Consider the following 22951-nt stretch of genomic DNA (forward strand, 5'->3'; position numbering starts at 1 on the left):
CTTACCATGGCTCATGAACAGGCTGAAAAGTTGGCCCTGGCTGCAAAAAGAAACAATACTACTGTAGAAAGTTCATTAAATTGGTTTTGTTATTATAAAATTAGACATCCAGAAAGATTAATTTGTCAATAATTAGGTAGAAGCTTCATGCACGATTAACAGGAAAAAAATGTTACCCTTTTCTGTTGATTTTGGCTTCGAGACAAAAACGAAGCCATTTCGCTATCTAAACCAAGTAGGTGAGGAACGTCGCTAGCAGAAATGGCGCCGCCCACGACGGCCTGCGACTGCAGCGACAGATTTCTCTTTAGTATATATTAGTATGAAACTCTATGATCGAGAATGGGGCCCCAAGCAACAAAATTCTGGGGTAGAGGCTAAACGAAATCCCTATTTTTTTTTTGGGGGGGGGGGGGGGGCGGGGGCGGAGGGGGGGGGGCAGAGGGGTTCACGGGATTTTGGGCCGCAGCCTTGATTGCTCAACATATTCACATTCATCACGGCACAGATCACGCCTCGCCTCGGCTCAGTTTTCGCTTCGCGATCGATTCCTCTCGGTCTGTCGGCAGGTGGACAGCTAGCTCGCCTGTTTTGAACGGCGAGCCAAGTTGATCCACATCGCCCCCCCCCCCCTCCCCTACCCTCCCCCCCCCCCCCCCCAAAAAAAAAACAAGCTCTGCGCGTCATATAAAACACTCGGGAAAACACAGGAAAGCTGGAAATGTGAATTTTATTTGGTTGCAAATTTATGCAAGTTTGTATCCTATTACAGCGGGGCGTACGAGGACACACAGAACGAAAGGACGCACAAGCGCTGACAATTAACTTTTTTTTTACTTAAAATAATTGAAATCCTGCGTTTTCCTTTAGTTTCACTGACAGCCCGGGCACCACTGCTCAACTTATTGCGGTCGGCACAAAAATACGTCATCATTCTGCATTCATGTACAGTCGCGGCCACTGATAGCGGGAACACGGCAGTGCGTGGCCACGCTCTTTGGAGCGCCACCGCCGGCGCTGGGGTAATCTTACGGCACATGCGCAAGCAGCGCCACCTACCTCCACATCTAGCACTCATTTTAGTAATTTCACATGCGCTGCAAGATTACCGCAGCGCCGGCGATGGCACTGCGAAGAACGCGGCCACGTACTTCCGTGTTCCCGCTATCAGTGGCCGCGACTGTACAGCGCTAAACGACGGGTGAATCATTGTGAGATCCCCGTATTTTCTATAATTCAGCCGTAAATGGTCGCAGAATAATGTAAAAAAACACACTTAAAATCTGTGCCTGCCTTCGTGTTGTTATCTGACGGGAGTGTAGATGACGATGAGCACCCAAAAAAAGAAACAACTGTGCAATTTGCTAACCCACAGACATGCGTTTGAGCAGCCCGGTTTTCAGGCGCCCGCACCTATTTTTGTGTTGAACATGCTGTCTAAAATGGTTCTTTGATCCATCTCTGCTTGTTGTGAAAAACAATGTGCGTGCGATGATGAAAAACAATAACTGCATTTATTGATCAACACGAGTCCGACAACTGGCAATGATTAAGCGGTGGCGTCAAAATATTCGTACCATGATCTGTCGCTGCTCTTCATCGTTAGGCTACATTACTGCTGGGTACAGGGTTAAAAATGTAAATCGCCTGTTAGTTATCACCAGGTAAAGGTTCTCCATCACTCCTTATCCGCGGGAGTGAGAACAGCAGCCCCAAATCTGCTACGAATGCGCGTTATCCTTTACGATGTCTTTTAACACAGTCACGGAAAGTTCCTTTTCGACGAGGTCGGTAAATTCATTCGTGGCGTTATCTCGAAGAAGTGCGCTTGCGTTCCAAAGATCGACGCCGTAATCTCTCTTAAAATTCCACTTCCTCCACGGGCAGCACCGTCTGTAGTGGTTCACCGCCCCTTGCTTCCCTGGCATCACCCTCGCAACAGTGCCTCGAGAATGTAGCAAGACGCTGTGGATGGCAGCTATGTCCACACTTCGGGCTCTGGCCATGTACTTTGGAGTAAACCGATCCGAGTTGGAAGGGGCGAAGAAAGAGTAAAGCCGGCTGTACAAAGGTAGTTCGCCGTTGTCCATGGACGACTTGCTTGCCCCGTACTCGTAGCAGTACGACCGGCTAAGGAACCTGACGCTGCCAACGCGGGGCCGGCCGGCTTGTCGTTCGGTGTCATTTACGATCGCCGGAAGGCTCGGAAGGCGCAACGGCACAATGAGCTCGTCGAAATCGACGTGCACGAACCATTCTGCTTTCGCCACGGACCGCCAGATGCAATCGTGAAGGGCCGCGGCCTGGCCCCAATACGGCACAAGCGTGCCATTGAAGCGAAGCTTGAACGGTACGACAGCCACGTCGATTCCAACCGACTGGAAACGGGCGAGGAGGGCTTTCAGGCCCTCTGACATATCTTGGTCGTACAGAAAGAAATGTCGGGCGCCGATGACTCTGTAATGCCCTATAAATTCAGCCACCTTGAGGGGTGTAAGATCGGATTGGTACACTGGCTTCACGCAGACGGCGCAACACTTAGCCTTGCTGATCTTCGGCGCCTGCGTAACGTTGATCCAGAATTTCGGCGTGTTTTTAAGATTGGAAGCCTCACGAACGGTGACCGCGAGATCTACGTCGTTCCAGCCTTTTGGAAGAGGACACATGACCTGCGCTGTGCTGAATGGAGTCTCTGAATCGCCGACCAGGAATTGGACTTCAGCAGCGACCGTGCCTCGGACGCCCTGTGCTGTCTTGAATGTGCAGTTGAGTCGAGGGAGACGCTTGTCACAGGTTGAGACAGGAGGCTTGCAGGCAAGGTAGCTTACAATGCGCACGCTCGAGCCCCGTTGCTCGTCCAGGTGGGCCGTGAAAAAGTGCAGGTCCCTGGTTAGCGTGTTCCACGAAGCACTCTCCGTCTTGAGAACACCCCGGAAGGCTCTGAGGTGCGTTTCCACTTTGTCGTTCCAGGTCTTCATGTAGCGATCCACCGAAAGCTCGTCGGCACTCGGACAAGACCCTGCACAACCCGAGTAAACATGTCAGACGCGGATTCGACAAAGCGGCGCATGCATTTTGAGACGAAGGGTGATTGCGTCTGAAACCTGTCGCACAGACCGTTGTGGTCTTTGTTGAGCGTATGCCGGGAGTTGCGGGCGCACGTAGTGGCCGCGCAGCGCGGGCAGCAAAGTTCTCGCGAAGAACTTGACCGCACCGACCGCACGCAGTTGACGCGTGGATAAACTAGTAACGCCGAAATGCGCGCTTTGTGTGTCATGCGGCGCCACTGAACGGCAGATTGGCGAACGAAACATGTGGTTGTCCGCCAGCGCCAGACGTAAACCTAGCCGGAAGAAGCCGTAAACCTGTTCCCTTGTGGGAGACACTATAACGCCATTCCTTTGTTCCTTTCGTTCACGGGCGAGAGATACCGGAAAGCGGACGGGAGGGGCCTCGCGCACGGCACTCAAAACCCGCAAAACCCGTAACGCAAGAATGCTCGCAAAGCACGCGGCGGCCGCTTACGTGTTGCGCATGCGCTCTCACGCCTCCGCAAGTTCATTGCGTGCGCAGAGCTGCTGCGAGCGCTCAACTAAAGCTGTCTAATAATACGCCACGTTGAAACTAGTGTCACTAAATAAGGTTGCAGAGTATCAGCACTTTTTTTCTCCTGTTCTGTGCCGCCCTGTGATCATTGGCCAGTTCGCGTCACGGGTTCATGGGCGCCGCCATTTTGTTGCTTATGCGTTTTCTGTCGGTCAACTGTGGTAGCCTCAGCTTGTCCTGCCTGCTCTGCGGCTGCGCGCGAGTGACGTCGTTCCGAATGCGAATCAAAGATAACGCGCTTCGCAGCATTTCAGCTGCAGAAGTGTGTCCGAAGATGCCGTGTTGCCGTGTCTTCGCGGCGTTTTAAGTGCGAATGCACTTTATAAGCGACCCCAAACCATCCACCGCCGGCGGCGGCGGCGTCGGCGCCGGCGGCGTCCGCAGTGCTCCTCTATATTTAAAAAAGAAACAGCATCCGGCGCCAGGTTTCGATCCGAGGACTTTGCGGCCGCAGCGCGACGCTCTACCGACCAAGCCACGGACGCGACGCTGATATCAGTGTTAGTGACGCGCCTTATATCTTTAACGCATTCAAACTACGTCGTCAGCGGCGTGCGTTGGCGACTCAGCGGCGTTATAGCGGCTTGATAACTGCGTGGTGTACGCGTGATACTACAAACCCGATGGAAGAGATGGAAGAGAAGACGGCGAGGCGGTGGGCTGCGGGGGCCGAGCGCAAGCGCCGCAAGCGGGCCGACAACCGTGCATTCGCACTTTCACATTCTCCCCCTCGGGGAAATGCGGGGGAATTTTTGTTCTTCGTTATGGCATTACAGTGTACGGTCACTGCGCAGCTCGATGGCAGCAGAGGCTGAATTCCATTCTAAGCTACCTGCTAAAAAATGTAGCCTATAACCTATGCCTCCCCGGAAGTGCAAATATTTTCACAGAGTTACAACAGCCCAATTTTACTATGCTGTTAATGAAAACAATAGTGTTAAAACATTTTTGGAAGAGTGACTACAAAAAAAAAATACATTCCTACGCGTAGCCTTAGACCAAGAGATCTGTATCGGGTACAACGGTGTCTTACAAGGTATGGTAAAAGAATGCGGCGCTACTATGTTCCGTAGTCATTCAATAAATTTCCACCCAGTGTATTTGAAGTGAACAGTCGTTGTAAGCTGAAAAATCGCCTTCGTGCATTTTGCTGTGAAGTTGCCTAACTCTGCTTGCTGCTGGTGCCCACCTCTGTTGGCTTGTTTGCTCAGTTTCCCGTCACTCTGTGGAAGAGTGTAGCCTGTAATGGTTTTACTGTTCACAATGTTTTGTATTCGAACTCAGGTTTATATTTGTATCATCTTGAATAGCCGATTCTGTTACTTTTATGTTCGCCTGTGTGCACGGATTTCCGCTGCCTGCCAGGCGATGCCCTTCAAGCCTACTGTGGCTTTGGCAGGCCTGTGACTTTGTACAGTTTTCCTGTTCCGTGTAACAAAAGTATTATTATTATTATTATTATTATTATTATTATTATTATTATTATTATTATTATTATTATTATTATTATTAATATTGTTTACAAATGACCCCGTCAAAGTTAGCGGTGAGGCCACAGAAACAGCAATCCGGCAACTGATAAAAACCAAAATGGCCGCCGTTGCTCACTTGTGTGCCTCGGTGACGGTACTCTGTATCTTATCTACTGACAATAGTTTAAATATATGGTTGTTGTCTCACGGTTCATCTTCCTGAACGATATTTCTTCGATATTTCTTTATGTGGTAAAAAAAAAGGTACGCCTGGTCCCAGCCAAATCGCTTTTTTTAGTGCGCCTATACCTGCGTCACAATACCACCCCATCACGCAGTCTCATCTTCCTTTAGTGGTTGTTCATGGCAATAACACCTTGTTTATAGATACCTTCTGCAATATTTTAGGTTTCCATATCTTGTTGGAGGCATGTTATCCCGCTATTAACCTTCCCGAACCCACTAGCTCATCTCCCGCACTAGAACCTATGACGTATTATGGGCAGCTGTGGGACTGGCTGCGGCCGGCAAAATCGAAAGCAAATTAAACAAGGGTACAAGCTCGCAGAACGAGCTATTCGCGCTTAAACTTAATACGTTTTCTTTTACGTTTTTAAACTTAATACGTTAGCAGTAAGAATGAGCGGGGTAAATAGTGGAACCTACGAACGCACATGTATAAACATAGAAGCACCAGTGTGTACTGCACGCCCTATGCGTGTTACAGCTGCGGAGCCATCCGGCGCGTTGAGCTTACACCCCTGAAGTGGGGAGCACTGAACAGCTCGCGCTAAAGACGCCGAGTGCGCGAAGCCGGTTCCCGCCGGTTCAAACGCAGTCTAAGGCGGTTCACTTTGGGAGATATGTGAAAGTCTGCGGACAAAACAATCCCGGCCTGCCAGTCACGGAGACCTTTCAGTGGCAAGTTTGGAAATCCATGTGAGGAGCTCAGCCTTTTCTGCAGCCGCGCACCACTAGTGGCAGCTGCACCAATTTTTAAAGACGATAGTCTTTCTTGGGCTACTAAAACCCAGAAATTTTGGTCTGTCTGTCTTTTTTTTTTTCCTTTATTGCCAATCTCGGACAGCAACACCAGGTACAATGACAAATAAAAAAAGAACAGTAAGGCCACCATGCCCCTGCCCAAGGTCGGTGTTGTCATTTAAAATTCCCTAAGCGTAGTTAGGGGTTCAATTTTAGACAACCACTCTGGTGGAGAGTTTTTCGCTCTCTGAACTTCAACAAACTGACACACTTTCCCTAAAATACTGTCTCGTTGGTCACACTTCTACATCACAATGCACCCAAGCCATGCGCGAACGCCAAATGCTGTGCAGACCCAACAGCATTATACTGTCAAATGGCACACCATCCTCTCTATCAATGCACAAAAAACGTATGCCGTGTGGGCTAAGCGGAAATTCTTTCTGGAGTGACCGTTTGAGGACATCCCAAAGGAACACTGCGGCCCAACAATGAAGAAAAACATGATCTGTCTGTCTGTGACTCGATTCAGCCACCCGGCCAAAGTAAAAATTGATCCTGCGCAATAGTCTTATATACTCACAGCCAAATGTAAACGTCTAAGCCCACTTTATATGTTCATACTTGTCAACTTTGTTGAACAAGAACAAGACATTACGCAAATATAAGACAGGGAATTAGTACACAAGAGACATTTACAGTGTTCCTTTATTAAAAAATTCATCGATGCTTGGTTTTTTGATAGCAAATGATATTCTACATCTACTGCAGAAAACCTCCACCCCCTGGCGGCATATGAGAAATCACGCGGCAACAGCAACGAAAGGTTCCACTAGTTAGGTTCCACGTTCTGCTTGGAACGCACGTGGAGCCCGGCAACGCGGTTCTATAAACCTTGAAGTAGGGCGCCCCTATTCACGCGTGTCTCCTGCGTACTGCAGCGCTGGCATCGAGGAACCCGGCCTGTAGCCGTGGAACGCGGTAAATTCAAATCGCCTTGAGCAAACCTTTAGTGTGTTTAATTTGGGATGAGCGTGACGGAACAGGAACATGAGAGGTGAGCGGGAAATCAAAGGGGGGCATTTCCTTGGCAAATGTCTGCAAAGACTATTGTCTTTTGACGACATTTGCAACGAAAGGAGCAGATACGCGGCCAATTTTTTTATTTGCTCTCGCAAAAATCAAGCGGCCATACATTTTCAATTTATCATCATCATCCTGTCTATGCCCACTGCAGGGCGAAGGCCTCTCCCATAGATCTCCAATTACCAAGGTCCTGTGCCAACTGCGACCAATTTATCCCCGCAAACTTCCTGATCTCATCTGCCCACCTAACTTTCTGCCGCCCCCGGCCACGCTTGCCGTCTCTAGGGATACTCTCCTCCCCTTAGCGACCAACGGTTACCTTGCCTTCGCATTGCATGCCCGGCCCATATCCATTTCTTTTTCTTAATTTCTACTAATATGTCCCTAGCACACGTTTGTTCCCTGACACACTCCGCCCTCTTCTTGACCCTTAATAGAGAGTTTTAGCAGTCCGTCTGTTCCGTCGTGTACGTTGTGACCGAGTTGACCGGACCCACCTGGGAACTTGGGCATTCGTCGCGGTAGGGGGTTAGTTCCCCGGGCTTGCCTTCTCCATGTCCGCGCCTCACCCTTCCGCGCGCGCAGGCGCACACGGGTCCCGGCCAAGCCGGTAACAACGTACGCGACAGAACGGACGGACTGCTCAAACTCTCTAATGTTACACCTATCATCTTCCGTTCCATTTCTCGCTGAGTCGTCCTCATTTTTTAGATGCAAAGCATCTCTTGCTCGGGGCTATGTCCGTTGTCCTTCCGGCGTCAGTCGAACCTCACCTCTTCTCCACGCCAGCTGTGACAACGTCACTCTCTCTCCTCTCCCCAACAGCTGTGCGCGCTGCTCCTCCTTTCCCCTCCTCCTCGCCACCTGAGATAAACCAGGTCCGCGCCGCTGCTCCCTTCAGTTGCTGCTTCGGTCTGCGCCGTCCGATGAGCTGACAATGGACGCCAACGATTCTGGCAGTGACCAAAATTTTCGCGTTTGAGTACTCCAAGAAAGGCTATTGTCTTTAGAAGCGGTCATGCGTCGCATGTCGCCTGCCTTCTTAGAGCATACGACGAGCGTATACCCTGCGCGGCATCCGGTTCAGTTCACGCGCAGAATTGGATGACGAGAGAGCCAGCACGCCGGCGCGTTTCCCGGCTGCGGGGGCAGCTTTTTTGATGAATGCGAAAAGCAAGAAATTAAAGCCGTTCCACTCAATGTGAAAGCTGTCGGAAGTGCAGAGCAGTGATTCGCATTGACGGGCTGTGGCGCCGTTATCCGCTCACTGTTACCACCCATAACGTTCTTATCCGCCCTGTCTCATTCATCTCCTGATGAATTCAAAGGAGGTTTGTCCAACGCATTTCAAATTTCCCGCCTTCGCAGTGATCGCGCGCCCTCTGCCTGAGACTGCACCAGTGGGAGTTCTGTTCGTTTGCGCTTGCTTTTTCTCCCGCACGTGCCGGCGTTGCACTGCCACTTTTTTTTTTGCTTACGATCGTAAAAACCAAACCAACGAGCGTTCTTAACTAAATAAACGCGGGCGCTGCCGGTTAATTGCGTATATTTTGCCTCAAATGTGCCTGCAGTTTTCCTTGCGCTAAACAACGGGGAGATGTATGACAAGCGCCAGCGGTTCACGAGTTTAGAACGCTTATGACTATATAAACCGCTTGGCTTTCGAAGCTTTGTGGGACGCCGCGACGACAGCCGCTACAAAACGCCCGTGTACGAGATTTCGGCCCACGTTAAAGATACCCAGGTAGTGAAAATAATCCAGAGCCCTCGGCTACGGCGCGCCTCATCGCCTGTGCAGCGTCGCCGCGTTAAACACCACAATCAATCGATCAATCAGCCCGCCGGCGGGCCCGGCATCAGGGAATGCCGTGAGCGAGCGCGCCGGCTGGCTGATTGATCGATTGATTGTGAGCGGCGTCCGCTCACGGCATTCCCTGATGCCGGGCGCCGTAGCTTTGGTGAAAGAGATCCAGTTCACTAGTTTGTTCCACAGATTCTAAAGACTCACCTTTGCCAGGATCGGGAAGAGGTGTGATGGGTCCTTTGGTGGTCTGCTTTCCTTGATAACGGGCAGCTCGCGGTGTGTGCATGTAGAACGCCGGCACTACTGCCGCGCCGAGAGTGAGGAGGATCAGCCGTCTGAACCACGTCTGGTATATCGCTGTGAAAGAGCGTGAAATATTTCAGCCATGTTCCTAAAGCAACCAGTGTTTCAATGTGCGGAACACATGGCACCAACACACTTTATTCTAAAATCCAGGTAACATGCCCTATCTCACGGTGCGCCCACAGTGAGCGCTGCATGCCCTGTACACTCAAGGCCTATCTGCACACGGTACTTGGCCTACACTATTATCTACGGTAAAACCCGACAATCACCAATTAACTCTATGCAGACATTATGCTTTCCCAACCGAAAAAAAAAAATGGACAGATTGGAACCCATTGCATTTCCATTTGGCTCCAAATGGCCCATTGGTGTTGTTGGCAGGTCCAAATGGACCTCCAATGTTTTTGTTTTTTTTTCGGCTGGGTTGGGAGTTATTGAAGGAACTGAAAGTTGAGACCCTCGCTTCCCAGCAGGCTATTGCACAACATTCTGTACAGTGCAGCACCTTGTAACAAGAACGGCAGCCTGGACTTAATTCCGCGCTGCCGCAATTGATTACCCCCCGTCAGCTCCTGATCTTGTTGACAAACAGTGCGCATTTCGTGCTTAGGCACAGCTAACTAGCCATTACTTCTCACCTTTCATGTCTCGGCTGCTTCCTGTAGGTATCACGGTGTGGGAGGTTCGAATTCCTTCTTCTTCTTCTTCTTCTCATGTCGTGATAGTGACACCCTCCATGGGCTCTTCACAAACTCTAGGGGGATTGGCCAAGGCAAAAAAGTGGACTGCGCTCCTGTGGCAGCCGATGGATAAAATTTTAATGCCCTGAAAGGAAAGTAACAGCGTAAAATAAAAAAAGCAGCAAGTAAGAAAAATACGAAAGGTTGAATTTAGCCCGAATGACGACATAATTATGGTTACAGCTCTGATTAACAAAGCTGCACAGAAATTTAGTACTCTTGCAGAGCCCAGAAACAGCAGCTGCGCTTCTCGCTGAAATTAACTCTCATGCGGACATTACGCACAATTCGCCCACCCACAAACAAGGCGGCCCCATTAATAAGAAAAAAAGGCAGCGTCTGGAACCCCGCGCAGGGCACGAGATTGAGCTCCCTCGCGGTGGCTCCTGCCCCGCGTGACGTCATGAATACGTCATAGTGACTCATATTAACAACATTTGTTATTGCATGCGTGGTATAATACAAAAAGCTGATTTTTTTTTTACCTTTTAATAAAAATTAAAATATACTCAATTGCTAGAAGTTTTCTAAATAAAGCATTTTCTGTTCGTCCATGCCGGAGCCGCCGGCGATGCCGCTGCTGCCGCCGTATGGCGGTATGTCGTATCCGAAAGCCCTGATTCTCTCGGGTTGACAACGTAGAGAGAGAGAGAGAAATAATGGCAAGAGCGATAGCCATTTCTTCGCCTACGGTTGGACATTGAGTAGGGATGGAGAGGGCGGCTAGTGCTCGAAGAGATGAATCAACTACGACCGCTGCCATGGCTTCGCGTCCTGGGTATTCTGCAGCGTCCACGTAGGCTACTTGTGGGTTGGAGGAGTTCCTTGTGTAAAGCCTGTGCTCTCGCTCGGCGCCTTTCCTCGTTATGAATCGGGTGCATGTGTTTAGGGAGGGGGTGGATTACCAGTTGGTCTCGAATGACTGTGGGAATGTCGACGTGCGTGTCAGAGATAGTGGGGTGACTGAGACCAAGACTCTGAAGAATGTGGCGTCCAGTGTCACTCCTCGTGAGTCGCTCAAATTGCGAGACCCGTTGGGCTTCGATAATTTCGTCTAATGTATTGTGTAGACCGAGCGAGAGTAGTTTGTCTGTTGAGAGTGTAACGGGGAGACCTAGGGCCTGCTTGTAAGATTTACGTATCATAGCTTCAATTTTGTGCGTTTCGCTTACTTTGAGGTTTAGGAAGGGGGTGACGTATGCTATACGACTGATGACAAAGGCTTGTACGAGACGTATTAGATTGTTTTCTTTTACTGCAAAAAAAAAAATAGAATGAAGAAATTTGAATCTCCCGCCCTGAGGCCGCTTCTACGAGTCTCGCGGAGAAGCATGCAGATGGCGCCACGCGGCCGCCTAGAGGCAGAAATGCTTCCAACTCGTTCGCGCCTCTCCAAACACACAGAAACATCCCCCTCGCGAGGGGCACGATCAAATGTAGAGCATTTGATCGTGCGATCGTCGCGATTTGATCGCACGACGTTAAATAGTTTGCGTTACGGTAATGTTGTTGCACTTGTGGCAACTGCGGACAAGAAAGCGCTCGTCAGCAGTAATTTGAAGTAGTCAACGATATAAGGCGCGTCCGTGGCATCGCATTCTGTGTCGGCTTTGTGGCGCAGTCGGTAGAGTACCATGTACCTTGCGTTCCGCCCGCAGGGTCGAGGGATCGAAACCTGGCGCCGGATAGTATTTTTTTTTATATAGTAGGGAGGGGTGCGGTGCGGACTACGGACGCCTATAGTAGGGAGGGGTGCGGTGCGGACTACGGACGCCAACGCGGGTGACATCGTGAGTTACTGAAATGCTCTGCATTTAAAGGGGCCCTGAAAGGTGTTTTGAGCACACTAAATAAAGTAGCGCAATCGTTAGATTTGGTCGTCAACGTCATCTGTGCCAAGTATTACTCTTTTACGCGCAGCGGAAAGCTCACACTTTTGTTGCAAAGTTTGTCGCTTTTTTCTCACCCTTCCCTTCGTGTTTTTGGACGCCGCCATCTTCACATGTCTACATCATCGATTCCCATATGTTCGTCATGAGCTAGACATCCTGCTATTGGGCGGCTTTTTCACGCACTTCCGGCAAAGAGATGAGTCGTCTGCTCAGCGCCGGCTCGCCGGCTGATCTGCCAGCGGAGTGGAGTGCCGGAGTGCTTGGACATTTTACGACAAACGAAACAAGTGTAAACAAACGCTTAACCGTTCGTATTGAATGCAACACGGCCATAACACGACATGGATATTCTCTTACCTGAGTACGTTCCATAAAGAAAGCGTTGAAGCCCCGTGGCACTTCTTTCGTGCAATCGCCGAGAACGCCCTGAGCCGAATGCCCGGGTTTGACGGATACATTTTATTCAACTTCAAAACACCCAGAGATGCGTTTCGAACGAACACAACGTCACAACATGCGTTGCAAGTCTGAACCGCGATTGAGAGACGATGGGTTGCCTGCTCCTGCCCGTCGTAAATTCGGCACTCACCTCGCGCGCGGTTTGCGGGGACGAACAGCGAGTCACTTAACTCTGGCGCGCAAGCCGAGATGGCTTTTAGCCACGCACACTGCACATACCCCATGCGATGTTGAGTCGTACGTCGCTCGAGAAAGATAATCCAGAACATCGGAAGCACTATCCACCCGCAGAAGCACAACGTCGCAATTCATCGCGAAACAAAGGCGTCCACAACACACACACCATCGCCTCCTGTAATGCCAAACGCATCTCACACTTCCCAATGGGAGTGAGTGGTACGCCTGCAGTGCCCACATGTCGCGAGATGGGGCCCCGAGCTGAACCGGCATCACGCAACCGTAACTGACTTCTGGGGCGGTTTGTGCCTTGTTGCCAAGGCAACCGGTGTTTGAGATTGTCAAAGACATGGAGGAAAGAAAAGGTTAGGAGAGGCCCTGACGTCACATTTGTGAAGCCGAGTCCCGCCATTACTTGAGCAGGCAATGCTTGAGCCCACTGAGCCCAGCACTCTATCCCATCATCCTTTGCTGTCTCCGGTTTGATTTGACTAACATGGCGTCGCCCTGCCCTCCTGCTTCGAAGCGAAAACAGCTTCGTCGCTAATTCCTCGGTGCGATGTCATGTTCTAAGCTGTTGATTTCGCCTTCGATTTGCCCATTCTAACCCTCACCCAAAGTTTCAATCGAAACACGGCCTTCGTTTTTGAAATAGAAGGACGATGATTTTTCAGCTCTTAAGCCTGGCAAAGTAGCGTTTGTCGTCGTCATAGCAACAGGCTCGCGGGATGGCGAACGCAAACGACGGGAGCATTGTTTGGAGTCGTACAGCACTGCGGTCTTTGCGCGCTACGTCTCAGCAGCGATAAATTTCACTTCACTTCACAACGAAGAAACACAAAGTGAGCAAAGAACGAACTGTGGCTCTCGCCAACGCTGAGCGAAGGGGATTTTCCCGGCAGGTCGCCGGCGGCGGCAGCGGCTCGCTTCGTCGATCTCGACGCGACGTAAACGCCGCTGCGGCCGGGGTACGAGTTAATTAGGGCGGCTCCGACGGCGGAGTTTTCAAACTGGCCTAATCGAAAAACGTTTGTCATAGCGACTGCGTTGGTTTGCAAGCGTAGCGAGGCAGCCACATACCAAGCGCCTCAAATATTTGTCCGTTCTATTCGCCCAGATTTGGCCGCCGCAGTTGTAAACAAGTAAGCAACATTGTCCATGGGCTCAAGAAAAATGACGTCACTTCCTCCACACTTTTCGCAATGCATTGGCATGCTAGGGGCCTCTCCTGAGTATTTTTTCCTCCATGGTCAAAGAAATGGCGCTCGCTCCAGCGCTAGAAAGCTCAGAGCCGCGACGGAGCATGTTTTGCCAACGTTGCCGCTCTCCACCACGCGTCGCCCCAAGCTGAACTGGTCACATGATTGAAGCATTTTGTGCACGGGTTCTGTATCGGTTTAAAATGTCTCTTTCACATGCCGCCGGCAGGAATTACCACCACCACAAAATAAGACAGCAACGTACACCGCGAAAGGGCAAGGCCAGGCCGCCGCACACATGCGACCAGGTTTTTCGTTCGCTTTTCCAGCCTTGAGCGGAGTGCATGATTCAAGGTGTCAACAAAGCTTGCCCGTAGCAGACGGCAGTGTGAGCAGCGCAATAGCGGAAGTACGTCACCGCCGCGGAGCGCAGCATCACGGGAGGGAAGGCTTTCGCGCCGTCAACAGCGGATAGTAAGTTGAAAGGAGGAGGAAACGCGGTGCGACGATAATGCGCGGTTTTTGATTTATGATTTCTCAGCTAATACTCATCGCTTTAACAAAATTCTTGTGGGAGGAGATAGCTAATACATTGCTTTATTTGGTTACATGTACATCCATGCATCGGCGGAAGGTATTTCAGGACCCCTTTAAAAGACTTTATTCAATGTCAGCAGAGGGGAGGTCCGGGCTACGCAGAGCCGCTCCCTCCCCCCGACGCGTTTACGTCGCACTCGGGACTAGGCCCCGCCGGCGTCGGCGAGAGCGGTGCGCGAAAGGTACTCGGGAACTCGTCCCTTTCCCCCCCGTCGGCGCCTCTCGCCGCCTCTGCCTGGCGAGAGCCATAGGCGAGAGCAGCCTCGAGCTGCTGGACGGCGAAGGCTTATGATGTCAGGTCCGGTGAGTTCGCGGCACTGACGATGATGTCCGGCAACCGGCCGTAGAGGTCGGCTGCTTCTACAGGATGCACTGCACAGTCCCACAGGATGTGGGCCAAAGTTGCGCGTTCGCGCTCACATACACTGCACACGTCACTGGCGTAGACGTCCGGGCACACGTGGCGTGCGAGTGCCGGCGTGATTACCGATAGTGTCTGTAACTGGCGTAACAGCACTGCCTGCGAACGCGTGAGTCCCGGGTGGGGCGGTGGCGCGGTGCGGCGGCCGAGCCGGTACCACTCCAGCACCTCCCCGTACGTGAGGAGGGGCTCCGGGTCCCACCCGTTGTCGTCGTCGTCGTCTTCTCGGTGGTATAGTGCCTGGAATATATTCCAGGCACTATATCGGTGGTCTTCCGCCGCGGAGCTCGGAGGAGGAGGGGGGGGCCCGCCGGCAGCTCGGTGGCCGCCGGCCGGGCTCGCCGTCGCCGCCGCCGCGCGGTTGGTCAGTCCTCGCGCGGCGGCGTCCGCCGTCTCGTTGCGGTTACGTAGATAAAGCAGAGTTGATAAAGTTCGAAGCAATATCAGGAAGTGCGAGAAGGTTGCCTTTGTTCGGGAATCAAGCCAGCCTTTCCACAAGGTAGCGAAATGAATGAATGAATGAATGAATGAATGAATGAATGAATGAATGAATGAATGAATGAATGAATGAATGAATGAATGAATTTATTTAGAAGGGAGAGGTCGAACGCCTCGTGGGGGGGAAGCAGAGGACGAGGAGGGAAAATAAACCAGCGGGGGGATGGGGTTCAATCACAACGCGTGTCCGCCCCGCACACGGACCACTTGATTTAGGTCATTTTCACTAGACCTGTACGTCCAGCAAATGCCCACGGGGTCAGTAAAGTTTCTTTCACGTCGCTCGAAAGTATTATCCATCCTTGAAGGGACGTGACGTGAGGAGGTAGACACCTACGCCGTTCCTCGGAGAGTCCGGCACAGTCCCAGAGGAGGTGGTGTATGGTGGGTCGGTCGGCGCTCCACAGGGAGCACGGAAGGGTAGGAGGGGGAACAGGTGTGGATCCATCTGGTCTCTTTCTGCCGAAACGCCGGTACGAGGTCCATCGGCCGCGGACGTCAGAAGTGATCGCTTTGCAGAAGCGGGTCTTGTGTAGAAGGACCTGGAGGCCTCACGGGATGTCCTCGGGAACTGGTTGGTCTGCCCTTGGGAGCGAAATAACCGCTCTCGAGTAATGCTGACCTGTGGCCGCCTGATGTTTGTCGATGGTACCTGTGTTAACGACATCGCGCAGCCGAGTGGCCCCGTTCGAACAACCCACGTCCCACGCAAGAAAAGACACCATCCGAGCGTCATTATTTGAGCCTGCTGCGGCATGTCCGCGCGGCGGCATCTGCTATCAACAGTTTGCACCACGGCAAGTTCAGAATGCTTAAATGGGTGGCCTGAAATCGCGGTGTGTTTTCAAAATGACGTATCTTAGTAGCGCCAAACTAACGGTGCGACGTACAGTCAGTACAGTGCTCAGGACAAAGGCTAGACGCGGCAACTGATATATTACCTGTCGCATGTGCGCATGACAAGGGCAAACCATGAATAGCTAGAAAAGGTAATCTTTGGTGTCCCCACACATGTACCGCATACAACCAAGCACAGTAGTTTCCCCTTCAAGAAGATTAGCAAAGAAGACTCGATAATCGGCAGTTTGTCGCACTTTTTCTATATATTTTCGAGTGGACTGTATTGTCGCTTAAAATTGTTTACCCGGGGTACGTTTTGTCTGGTGACCATGCGCCTCTTGCATCATAAATGCATGGTATTCAGCACTTGAAAATATTTTTCAGAAGACATTATTGCAGCTGAAGTGGCGAGCCATTTTACTACAATAAAATGTGGTCGAAATAGATCTCCGATACAAAGGATGTCAAAGACTGAGAACAGTGGCAGTCTCGTATCCCAAGGCCCAGATTGTGGCTGGGTAGTGTCCTTCATGCATTCAGCTCCTCAAATTGGCACATATATGATGCCACGACAAATTAGTACCTGGGTCCTTCAAAAGGTACAGTAGCTAGGCGCTTCATGCCATAGCTGCTGCATTGGCATAACTTTCACGTCTCGCTTATATCCGGCGGTATATGCTGTGTTGGCCAGATTTTACTGAGTCCCCTCATGCGAAGGGACTTAATTCAGCCCAGCCGACTGGGTCAGAGAAGACTCTGGAAAGACAATAACAGGAGGAGAATACACTTGGCCGATCATCGCGTCTAATACACATACATGAACTCTAGCATATGAAAACCCATGGGTTCTACGCAGGCTCAATAGTCAACGTCATAGAGAATCTTAAGATGTGCCTGGAATGTGAAAGCATCAGCGGATAGTTTGTGTGCATGGGTATAACCAGCGAGCACGCTGTAAATGTAATTCATAGGCAAAGGCCAAAGCTGTCATGGGGAGAGTTTAACCAAAAGAAATGAGAAAAAAACATCCCGATTTCAAACTGCATTGATGTAATATAGGCCGGAGTGATGGTGTATGGACGTGCACTGTAAATGCAGTTATCTGTGTGTTAACTGTACGTTTGCTCTCAAGTGATATGATGAAACGGAATGGCGGCCCCACTGCAATCACCCAGTTGTGCTTTTTAGCGGTGGACTAGGTCAGTGGCTGTCAATCGCAAAGACAAGATTCTGTAATGTCATAGAGAAATAGCTCGAAAGTGTCTATGGAGATTACACCGCTTTACACATTTGCTGTAATATCTTATTTGTTTGAAGTTCGCGACAAAATTGATGTCATTTGTTATTGGGGCAAACAAGTCTTTTTAATGAACTAACCTTGTATTTTTTTTTCTTCGTGGTCCTTTAACAGCCTGCATACTGTGCCACTAAACGGTGCTCGCAAAACAAATGCCCACTTGCCAGCCAGCTTCGGTGGCTTGTAACGATTTACTAGGATATCCCATGGCCAACAAAAATTCCAAGGAATCCAACTGCAGGGCAGTGCAAGTCTAAAAAAATTGACAGCAGGACTAGACACTCTTAACGCAACCAACAGGCTCCATAGGTTGAAACCAGTAGCCCAACCACGCAATGCCATGTAATAAGCCAATGCAATGAGTCTCTGGAAGTATGAAGAAGGTTTAAAGCGTAAGTTTTCATTGATTTTTATGCAAGGCATTCAACGTGTGTGAGTCGATTAGTTAGTTTAGCTGGCCAGTTTGGGCACAAAATACTCATTTTTGTGATTTGGGACAGTTCTCAAAGGCTTGTCTAGATGGGTTTTTTTTTTTTTTTGCCAAAAAAAGTGAAAGCTCCCACTTGGGGATCTTGAAAACATTGTTTGCCTCTCCAGCAATTGTACGAGCCTGAGGTGATTCTGCTTATGGGTGGTCCTCGTGTTTTCTAGCTCCCTCAGCAAGCACATGAATGCAGTGGCTAAGAAGGATGGTGGCCAAAGTGAGAAGAGAGCGTGGTTCCTTAACCAACAGCCATTGACCATCAAAATAGCAGAAAAGAGCGCTGACGACTCAGAGTCCTCAGCTGGGGTGTCAAAATACCTTCTGGAATACGTTTACAGTGTATTCACCAACGTTTCTCTAAAAAATCTTGGGATTACACACACTCCCTCCATTGAAGGGGTCTGTTTCCGGCAAGGTGGTTGAAATTTAGGATTAGTAACATCAACTCGTCATTCATCCCTTTCATTTAGCATGCTTCCGAGCTCCACTTTAAAAAACCCCGCTTTTCCTAATTTACGTATACGTGGACTGCTTTTGTAATATTCTCGCGTATACCTCCGTTCAAAAAAAACTGTGTTATACCTTAAGCGCTACTGTATCCATGCAGGTGTAACATTCTTCAATGGTGTTATGTGGGATGTATTAAGCTCACTACTAATAAACGTTAAGCTAGAACAAGTGAAGTTCCCGGTATTGTTTCAGGTTATCCAAACTATTAATAATATTTCGTAAGCATTCTGTCTACCAATACTCCGGTGGTAAGTCAACTAAGCTCACCCTTTTTCCCATGCCTTTATTATTGTTGTGCTCTGCAAACGCTTTCGCAGCTGGAGCATGCCTGCTGAATTTAGGGCCAAAACCATTTTGTTGCTATTTGACATGATTGCAGCTCTGTGAAACATTGCTTTTGTTAGTTTAAGCCAATGATTTCCAACATGCCACTTAACTACTGTCAAAACCATGTTAAAACTTCAATCACTGTTTATAAAAAAAAAACAGTATTATATCATTTTACATAAAACATTTTGTTGTAACCTCACTCAAGGTTTTTGTTACCCAGTCAGCCTGGTTTTCTTTTCTTGGTGTCAAGGACATCTACACAACTAATGCCTTACTGCAATACATTCACATGCCTGTCACAGCAAATCAGCAGTGACAGAAGCCACACGTTTTGGCTTTCCCGTAGAGCTTTGATGTCAGCAAAAAGGAATCTTTTTCTCGGCTTTTCTGCAGAGCTTTGCACTCAAACGAAAATGACTTGATGGTTTGGCTTTCCTGCATGACTCTAGTGTAGTGCTAGAAGGAATCACTTGCTTACTCAGGTTTTTTTTTCAATGATGTGTATCGTGCAGAAAAAAACCTTACGTTTTGTTTGGAAAAGGAACTTCATACCACAGACTGTGCAGAGAAAGTAGAGCTACTCACTGACTGTTTGCACTGCCACGGAAGTTTGACAGAATCCCTCGTCATCGACAACCACAGTGTTTGCTTTCTGGCTTTAGGTGTGAAGCTGGGAGAGTTGGTTTATATTTTGGGCAGAAATACAGCTACAATAACGGTAGTGAAGTGCAAAGAAAGGTGCTGTTATGAACACAGTGTCCACGTGTTCGAAGCCTTTTTGTCCAGTTTCTTTCGCATGTTTTCCCGTAAAGACTTACTGCAGTACCTGAACATAGCCTGCCTTTGTGTAACAAAAATGTCAACAGCGAAGCATTTTATCTATGCTCACATGCTGCCCATTGATACCAAAGCAGAAGTAAGTTCACTAGTCATTTTATTGCTGAAGCCATCCATGATACAGATAGCTTTCAGCTGTACTGCAATATTCACAAACACCAACGAAGACATTCACGTCCACACAGGTGTCCTTGGCGCCACTTCCTGCACCAGGTAATAAGTACTGTCGGGAGAGGGTAATGTCAAGCTGTACAAGAACCATTCACTCGTAGATGTGCTCCACAAGGGGTTTTTCAGGCTTGTTAGCTTAAAAAAAAGTTTCAATTCCTGTATTTTTTAAGCTAATGGTCACATAACACAAGGTGTCTCTATACACCACCCGAGAATGTGCTTTCTAGCAGTTGGACTCTGCCGGGATATTCATTCTTTGCGAAAAAAATATTGGACACTGTATTATGGCCCTTCCGACACAGCATATTCACTTAAGCAATTAGCCGAAACAGTTTTTTACACTGCGCAGAGTTGAAAAGCAATGGAACATGAAATATCTCCTCGCAGTTGGAAACTTTTACTGTTCACCTCCCCCCGAAACACTCCGAGAGCAGACAACTGAGCACTCCTTACCAGCCGTGAACACAAGTACTAATGTCGAGTTGAATTACACAGGGTGCTCCGGATGGGTGTATTGATGTCACAGCCAGTCAGAATTTGTGAATCCACTGTAAGCCTTCGAGAGAAGCTCTCACCATCATTGGCCCATCCCCCTGAGTGGGTATGAAGGTATTGTGGACGGTTATGTTGACTTCCAAGACAAATACAAAAGTAAACAAGGAACTAGCCTATCAAAATACATAATCAGAACAGATGTAGGATGAAGTTTTGTGGACTAGCCGGGCTGAAAAAGGCAGCCGGCATTGGGGCAAAGGTCAGGTAAATAAAATTCATGCGTTAATTGTAACGAAATTATGAGACATTAACAGACGATCAACTGGTGAGGGTGGAGGGCTATCCTATCTCACCTTTGCTACCTCTTTACTATATATTTGAGCAGATAACAACCTTTCATAAACTTGCTAGCTGGTAGTTCCACGTACCCTGTTTATAAAATTTCGAGGTAGACAAAACGTTGTTTCCTGTGCATTCAATAATGGCTGCTACAGAATGATTATAATTCGCAGCTCATTTGAAGTCTTGCCTATCACGAAAGCAAAAGATTATTTGAAGCAACAAATTTGCAAAACATGGATGAACAATAAGTGTCACTTGTTTGCCTTATGCACACCAAACTTGAAAGCACTATTTAACAATAGTGTCAAGCTTGGCACAAATGGCGATCTTATCAGCTTGACTTCTACCAAACTTGCACAGTTGGAGCTTGAGCCTCCTTGCACAGGAAGCCAGCCACTGAGCGGCTGGTTTCAGCGACAGCTTGAATATCTATGCTGTCCGTGGACGGGCAGCTGCTGGGCTCTCCCATTCGCGAGGCCACCCACCAAAGTGGAGCTGCGCTCCCGGCACGAAGCGTGCACGGATCGCGGGGTATAGTCTAGCTTCTTGCACTGCCCCGCGAGAAAAATTGCAGAACAAGCTACAATCGAGGACGGATTGCGTTCGACGAGGCCATTCGCTACCTGACGATGCTTGATTCGCGCACACGCTGACACCGCTGACACTGCGTCGCTCGCGTTAGCGTGGCATCAAAGTCAGCTAACCCGTTAGCCACGGCGCAACGCGCTGGATGGAAAATCCTGATCTGCACCATTGAGCCGCCAGAATCAAAACACAAGGCTTGGCATGCAAGTTTCGATCGGCTCAAGTAGACAATATGCAGGAGCGTAAAGCCATGGCACGCGAACTGTAAGACAGCATAAAGCTAGCAACATATTTAACGGCGACAAAACAGTTCTAGGAGCATGGGAAAAGCTGGGCGAAGCAGCGTGCCAAAAAAAAAATAAATGCGTTAGGCTTGCCAAGGCGTGCAGGAGCAAGTTCACAAAAAATACCCAATCTAAATAGTTACGGTCGCGCGCGATTTGAAGGTTATCGTGCGACCTTCGGCCGATAAAGAAGATAACGCCTCCGCGCGGCAGTTTTCGGCGCGCCTGGGACCCAGTTTATGCATTCTCCTCTCCTTCAGTCGCTGTTCCTTCAAGCAGTCATCACTCCCGCAGCTAGTGAACCACCCTTTCCGCTTTGTGGTGATTTGGTGTGGTTGGAATCACGTGTGGACTTTCTTCTTGGTTGTCGTGAGCAGCGATAGCACCCATTGTTATAAATGCCCACTATTTCAAGACAATAGGCTGTTTTAGCATATAGGTACCGTGCTTACGTTACCGTTCACAGCGTGAGTGCACAGCGCGAGAGTTACCGCGAACGGTAACTTACCAGCACAGGCTTCACCGTCGCCAGCGGCTTCCGGTAACACGGTAAATGGTAACGCAAACACCGTAACGATATGCTAAAACTGCCTAATGTGCTTGGGTGCACCTTTTCGAGAACTGCTGTAAGGTTCGACAACGGGGATGTCGTTGCTGCGTGCGCGATAAAAAAAGTGGAAGGGTTCGCTTGTTTTGCTGCGGGAGTGATGGCCGCTTGCATAAACAGCGCCCGAGGGATAGAAGATGGCGTAAACATGGAACCAGGCACAGCAAAACATGCCGCGCGGGGGCGTTATCGTCGTGGCTGGTCGGCGCTCGCGCGATTACCTTCAAGTTGCACATGACTGTACACGCAATCCTCCCAACAAGAAAAAAGCGCTGCGAGGCAGCCGCTGTGCAAGGCGATAACGACGTAACGATGTGTCAGGCTTGCGGTCGGAAACGCCGCTGGAATACCACATGAAACAATGGGCACACACGCCGTCACCCCTACGCAGTGGCAGCCGTCCGCGGACCTCGTTTGTGCAAAAAAAAAAAGCGACATCAAATGAAGACGTATGTTTAGTGATATTACAGAAAGTCACGTGATTAGTGTAGCCTGACGTCACTTCTGCGGAGAAAGCCACCGCGAGGGGGCTCTGTCTCGTGCCCCCGTGCCCCACGCGGGGCACGAGACATGCCCTAAAAATTATTTGTTTCGCGCAACAGCAACATAAGAGGGCCGTAGAAGCCTCTCCATGACAGAGAACCCAATGCTTGGCATTTGTCGACACCCCTCCTGATGCAGGGTCACATGATCGAACTCAGGAGAAAAATAACAAGGAAAAACTGAATGTTTTATTTATCACTAGGCTGACTGAAGTCGAACTTGACGAATGAGTGAATTGGCGGCATCGGTACGCTCCACGGTTATCAGGCGTAGCGTTTCGCTGCCCTTATGAATCGTACAACCGATGGTCACGGCCGTCTTTTTCTGTGGTCATACCATGAACTTGTAACATAGAAGCAGACGATAGCGTGGTGGCGGGGACGGC

The 22951-nt window shown here is 49.6% G+C and overlaps 2 protein-coding genes across 4 annotated transcripts in view; one reads left to right on the forward strand and one right to left on the reverse strand.

Moving 5' to 3' along the window:
* Nucleotides 1-22951, forward strand: part of LOC144163208 (tRNA (guanine-N(7)-)-methyltransferase) — a 103758-nt gene that overhangs the window by 9703 nt on the left and 71104 nt on the right. The gene's annotated exons all lie outside the window — the stretch shown is intronic.
* Nucleotides 1203-9243, reverse strand: LOC144162115 (uncharacterized). Of its 2 annotated transcripts, none has more exons than XM_077692607.1 (2): nt 9157-9243; nt 1203-3019 (listed from the first exon to the last, which is right to left on the reverse strand). In XM_077692607.1, exons 1-2 carry the CDS (start codon nt 9236-9238, stop codon nt 1722-1724), a joined length of 1380 nt encoding a protein of 459 aa, XP_077548733.1. In that variant the 5' UTR covers nt 9239-9243; the 3' UTR covers nt 1203-1721. The 2 variants fall into 2 exon arrangements, with proteins under 2 accessions (XP_077548733.1, XP_077548732.1); XM_077692606.1 differs by lacking the exon at nt 9157-9243 and adding an exon at nt 3118-3338.

Source organism: Haemaphysalis longicornis, unplaced genomic scaffold (assembly GCF_048455015.1).
Source record: "Haemaphysalis longicornis isolate Haplotype H1 unplaced genomic scaffold, Haemaphysalis longicornis Haplotype H1 scaffold_12, whole genome shotgun sequence".
Taxonomy (NCBI): domain Eukaryota; kingdom Metazoa; phylum Arthropoda; class Arachnida; order Ixodida; family Ixodidae; genus Haemaphysalis; species Haemaphysalis longicornis.